Source organism: Triticum dicoccoides, chromosome 1B (assembly GCF_002162155.2).
Source record: "Triticum dicoccoides isolate Atlit2015 ecotype Zavitan chromosome 1B, WEW_v2.0, whole genome shotgun sequence".
Lineage (NCBI taxonomy): Eukaryota > Viridiplantae > Streptophyta > Magnoliopsida > Poales > Poaceae > Triticum > Triticum dicoccoides.
In genome coordinates this window covers 184,098,258-184,103,201 of record NC_041381.1, presented here as the reverse complement: position 1 = coordinate 184,103,201, position 4,944 = coordinate 184,098,258, and the positions used below count along the sequence as shown (strand labels likewise).

At 43.9% G+C, this 4,944-nt stretch overlaps 1 protein-coding gene across 1 annotated transcript in view; it reads left to right on the top strand.

The window, feature by feature from the left end:
* LOC119350285 (probable flavin-containing monooxygenase 1) overlaps positions 1–4,109 on the top strand; it is a 28,932-nt gene extending 24,823 nt beyond the window's left edge. Inside the window, exons 2-5 of the mRNA XM_037618195.1 lie at positions 2,791–2,961; positions 3,053–3,228; positions 3,315–3,667; positions 3,758–4,109. Of these exons, the coding sequence (XP_037474092.1) occupies positions 2,791–2,961; positions 3,053–3,228; positions 3,315–3,667; positions 3,758–4,109 (1,052 nt within the window). The remainder of the gene's footprint in view (positions 1–2,790; positions 2,962–3,052; positions 3,229–3,314; positions 3,668–3,757) is intronic.
* The last annotated feature ends 835 nt before the right edge of the window (positions 4,110–4,944 follow it).

Sequence of the window (4,944 nt, the reverse complement as noted above, 5' to 3'; positions counted from 1 at the left end):
CCCCTCCTGTTCGGCCTGGAGGGAGCAGCAGCAGCCGAGCAGGGACAGGCAATCCTGGCGGCGGCGCCCCGCCCCTCGCGGCACAGAAACAAAAGGTCGACGACCTCTGCCCTCGCGGACTTGCCCCAAATTTGGGATTTCTTGATTTGCTAAAATTACTAGATGGAGGCAGTCGATCTATTTAACAGATGCAAGTATCTAAATTTATGTTCCCCTTGTTTGACCAAACGTAGATGAAGATGAAGAGGAGTGGAATTGTTTGGCCATATTTGGATACACAGATGAGTTGTGTAGAGCTTTGCAAAAGCAAGACAAAGATATTGTTCATGCTATTGAGCTTGTTCGTGACACAAAGTATTACTTGAAGGCTTTGAGGACCGATGCTGGATGGGATAATTTTCTCACAAAGGTCACATCTTTTTGTACAAAGCATAAGATCAAAGTTGTTGATATGGAGGGTCCTTACTTTCCCGTTGGCCGGCCTAGAAGGGGTTTATGTAATGGTGTGATCAATTACCACCGCTTCAAGGTTGATATGTTTGTGGGTGTTGTTGATAGGCAAATCAGTGAGCTGAATGGCAGATTTGATGAGGTAAACACAGAGCTACTTTCTTGCATGGCAGCATTTTGTTCACTTCATCTATTTGCTGCTTATGACCAAGAGAAGTTGGTTAGGCTTGCTACAAAGTTTTATGCTTCTGATTTTACAAGTGATGAACTGGCAAGACTTCCATGGTAACTAAACATGTATGTTACTAATGTGCGTAGAGATGAAAGGTTTCAAAACCTGAAAAATCTGTGTCAACTTTCAGTTGTGCTTGTGGAGACAAACAAGCATGAACAATATCATATTGTTTACAAGCTTCTTAAATTGGTATTGATTCTGCCAGTAGCTACTGCTAGTGTTGAAAGGGTATTCTCTTTAATGAGCCATGTAAAGAATAAGCTAAGGAGCAAAATGGGTGATGAATATTTGAACAATTGTTTGGTTACATTTGTTGAGAGAGAACTTTTCAATCAAGTGAAGGATGAAGATGTCATTAATCTCTTTCAAAAAGGCGACCGCAAAGTTATATTGTAAGAAGGATATCATCACTTTATCAATCAAAAGGTACTTATGTATTCATGTCGTTATGGTCTGGTACATTGAAATATTGCTATTGTCGTTATGCTAGTGTTGTTTTGTTCATATATTGCTAGTGTTGTGTTATTTGGTTCATATACTACATTTAGAGCAAAAAAAATTGAATGAATACCCAGCCTTCATTTCCTGAAGCCGCCACTGGGTGTATTCAAATACTGCCTTCGTCCCAAAATAAGCTTGAGACACTTATTTTGGGACAGAGGGTGTATGAATTTAACGATATATTTTTTGATGACATACATTATTATCATTTTCTTAGTTAAATCAATGGTCATAATTTGACACAAAATACGAAGGAAACCAATAAATCAAGACGGGATAATACTTATTATCTGGCCTTCTGCTTAGCCAGAGCTAGCCCCCAGAAGTGTGGACTTTGGGCGCGCGTATAAACAAAATAACATGCAGAGATGAGCCTCTGATAAATTAACTTGAAGGTTGGACGCCCGCATAACATGCAGAGATGGGCATCTCCTAAAATAACATAGGTAACATATAACGAGGTTGTCTGCAACTTATCTACAGCCGCCCCAGCTGGTGAGATGACATCTATATATATAAAATAATTATTAGACACAGAGTAGTAAGACGTGCTCTCTGTCTCTGGCCACCTATAAGTTCCCCACCTCGCCTATCAAAAACCCAGACCGCCCTCAGCCAGTCACCTCCCTTCTTCTTGCTCGTATACGGACCAAGAGAATCGATGAAAACAAAGCGTGTAGCCATCGTCGGCGCCGGCGTGAGCGGCCTGGCGGCGTGCAAGAGGCTCAGGAGGAAACCTTCACCAGGCTTGTGAATAAGGAGTTCAGAGAACCGGTTCAGATACAACTTTGATATGTGGACACCCCAAGCGTAGTAGTCGGGTATGATCCAATGCTTTGTTCGGACTATCATCGTACACGGTTGCTCCGTGCCTACGGTACCGAGAAGTACATCAAAATTCGTAAAGAACATAAATCGATGTTTAGTTATGGAAATGAAAAGGCTTAATTTGCAAACTCGTACCATTCACTTCTGCACATTCAGCAGCAATGTGTGCTGATTTTAGGTACCCAACCACGGTCACACGCTTGCCCGCGATCATCTCCTTAGCTTTCGTACTGCCCATTTTGGAATAGTCCATTGAGTGGATCACCTTCCCATCAAATGCTTTTGGACCTCTTCCGAGGGGAAACTCCGGTACGTTGGGCACACCACTGAACCTCCCAATGCAAAGGACCACAAAATCTACAACGTGTGTCTAGAGAAGAGAAAATATTAGGGAACGGTGTAAATCTAATAACTTTCTTTTCTTTTACTATACTAGGGTGGGTCACATAATTACAGTATTATATATATGATCAGGCTTTGATGTTCAGACAGTTTGGATCTAGAACTAAGATTATCTATAAATACGTCACCAAGCCCCAACTGTAGGCGTATGTTTGTAGTTTGTCTTGATTGTTGAATTCCAAGACAGGTGGCAATGTTGCATGCTATTTGTTTTTGTCGGACTCGCTATTTTTAAATCGTGTGGTAAATTGTCATTTTCAACTCGATCTAGTTGTACGTCATCAGATCTAATATCGCACAAAATAATAGTAGTACTAATAATGTGCAACTCTAAATCTAGAACATGGAAAATTATCATGATTTCTGACATTCAGCTATCTACTACTCCGTGAAGAACCAACAACAATTAGGATCCTACTCCAAAATGGACTATTCCAAAATGGGCAGTACGAAAGCTAAGGAGATGATCGCGGGCAAGCGTGTGACCGTGGTTGGGTACCTAAAATCAGCACTCGACATTGCTGTTGAATGTGCAGAAGTGAATGGTACGAGTTTGCAAATTAAGCCTTTTCATTTCCATAACTAAACATCGATTTATGTTCTTTACGAATTTTGATGTACTTCTCGGTACCGTAGGCACGGAGCAACCGTGTACGATGATAGTCCGAACAAAGCATTGGATCATACCCGACTACTACGCTTGGGGTGTCCACATATCAAAGTTGTATCTGAACCGCTTCTCTGAACTCCTTATTCACAAGCCTGGTGAAGGTTTCCTCCTGAGCCTCTTGGCCACCACCTTGACTCCATTGGTAGTGCAACTGAACATGTCACCCTTATTTGTATTCAATCTATGCATTTTTTTCCAACTAAATTCTTAGATGTTGTCTGTGAGCAGCGGTGGATATTTTCAAAGTTCGCTGAGAGCTACTACTCCATTCCAATGAAGAAGTATGACATGGTACCTGGCCATAGCCTTTTCGAGGCGTTGGTGACATGCTTGATTGCCATCACGCCCAAAGATCACTACAAGAGACTAGAGAAAGGTAGCATTGTTCTGAAGAAGTCCAAGACCTTTAGTTTCTGCAAGGAAGGTGTGCTTCTTGAAGGTGAATCTTCACCGACAAAAAGCGATATAGTGATCTTTGGAACTGGATTCAAGGGGGATCAGAAGATCAAGGATATGTTCACATCAGAATACTTTCAGAAGATTGCGGTTGGATCAACATCCACAACTGTGCCTCTTTATAGGTTTATTTACCACATTAACATTTCTCTCCATATATTAGTCACTTAAGAGTTTCAGATTTGTAATGGTTTGTTCGCTTCTTTGGTATTTAGGGAATGCATCCATCCTAAGATTCCGCAGCTCGCAGTCATCGGATATTCAGAGAGCTTAGCAAACCTGTACACAACAGAACTTCGGGTCAAGTGGCTAACACACTTCATGGATGGTGGCTTTAGGTTACCATCTATTCAAGCAATGCAGAGGGATGTCCTTGAGTGGGACAAGTTCATGAAGCGCTATTCTCGTGGCTACTTTCGTAGGTCCTGCATTGGAATCCTTAGCATTTGGTACAACGACCAACTATGCAAGGATATGGGGTGCAATCCTAGAAGGAAGAAAGGCTTTTTCGCCGAGTTGTCGGAGGTTTATGGTCCTGGTGATTACGTCAACCTCCACCCCAAATAAGAATGTGTTGTGTTTGCATTTTTATTGCAGTTATGTACACGTCGTGGCTTGTTCAGACTCTTGCACGGTTCACATTCGATACTCACTTTGTGATACAACCGGTACAATATATGGCATACCCATGTAAATCTTATATAATAAACGCATTACCTTTATGTTCCCTATCAAGAAAGAATCACTACTGGTCTTGGGGTGTGCGACCTGGCAGCCCACAATGCCAGCCTGCTTGTCAAACTTCTACATTGGCTACACCAACCGCGGAGCTCGGCCTGGGCGTGTGGTTCTGGCGAGAATACCACAACGTGGACGACAAGCGCGCCCTCGTGTCGGCCGTATGGAAGGCGCTCACGACCCTGCTCCCTCTCTACCCCAACCTATCTTACGTTCGCACCCGAAGACGGTGCTCGGACAATATTCTGGGTTGATAGCTGGTGTGCGGAGGGCGGCCCTCTCAACAGGCACTTTTCTTCCATGCTTCTGAAGCCGGTGCCACTGCTGCTTCTGTGTGCCGGGATGGGATCCGTGCTCCTCGCCTTTCGGCCGTGGCCGGCCAAGAGCTGACCATGCTCCCCAGCTGCTTGCCCAACCTGACGGCCGATGTGGATCAAGATGGCAATGGGGCCCTGAAACCCGCGTCCCCGTGGGTTTTTACCCTATTAGGGGACGGGGGTGCGCATCTTTTCATCCCCGTGGGGCTGTTGTTGGGCCATTATACAACCCGACACGTTTCGCGGGTTTACACCCGTTTCGGTAGTCCTCGAACCCGAAACACGGCAATACCCGTGAAATTACATTTTTTACCAAGCACTGATCCGGCCCAAGCCAATGCGACCGA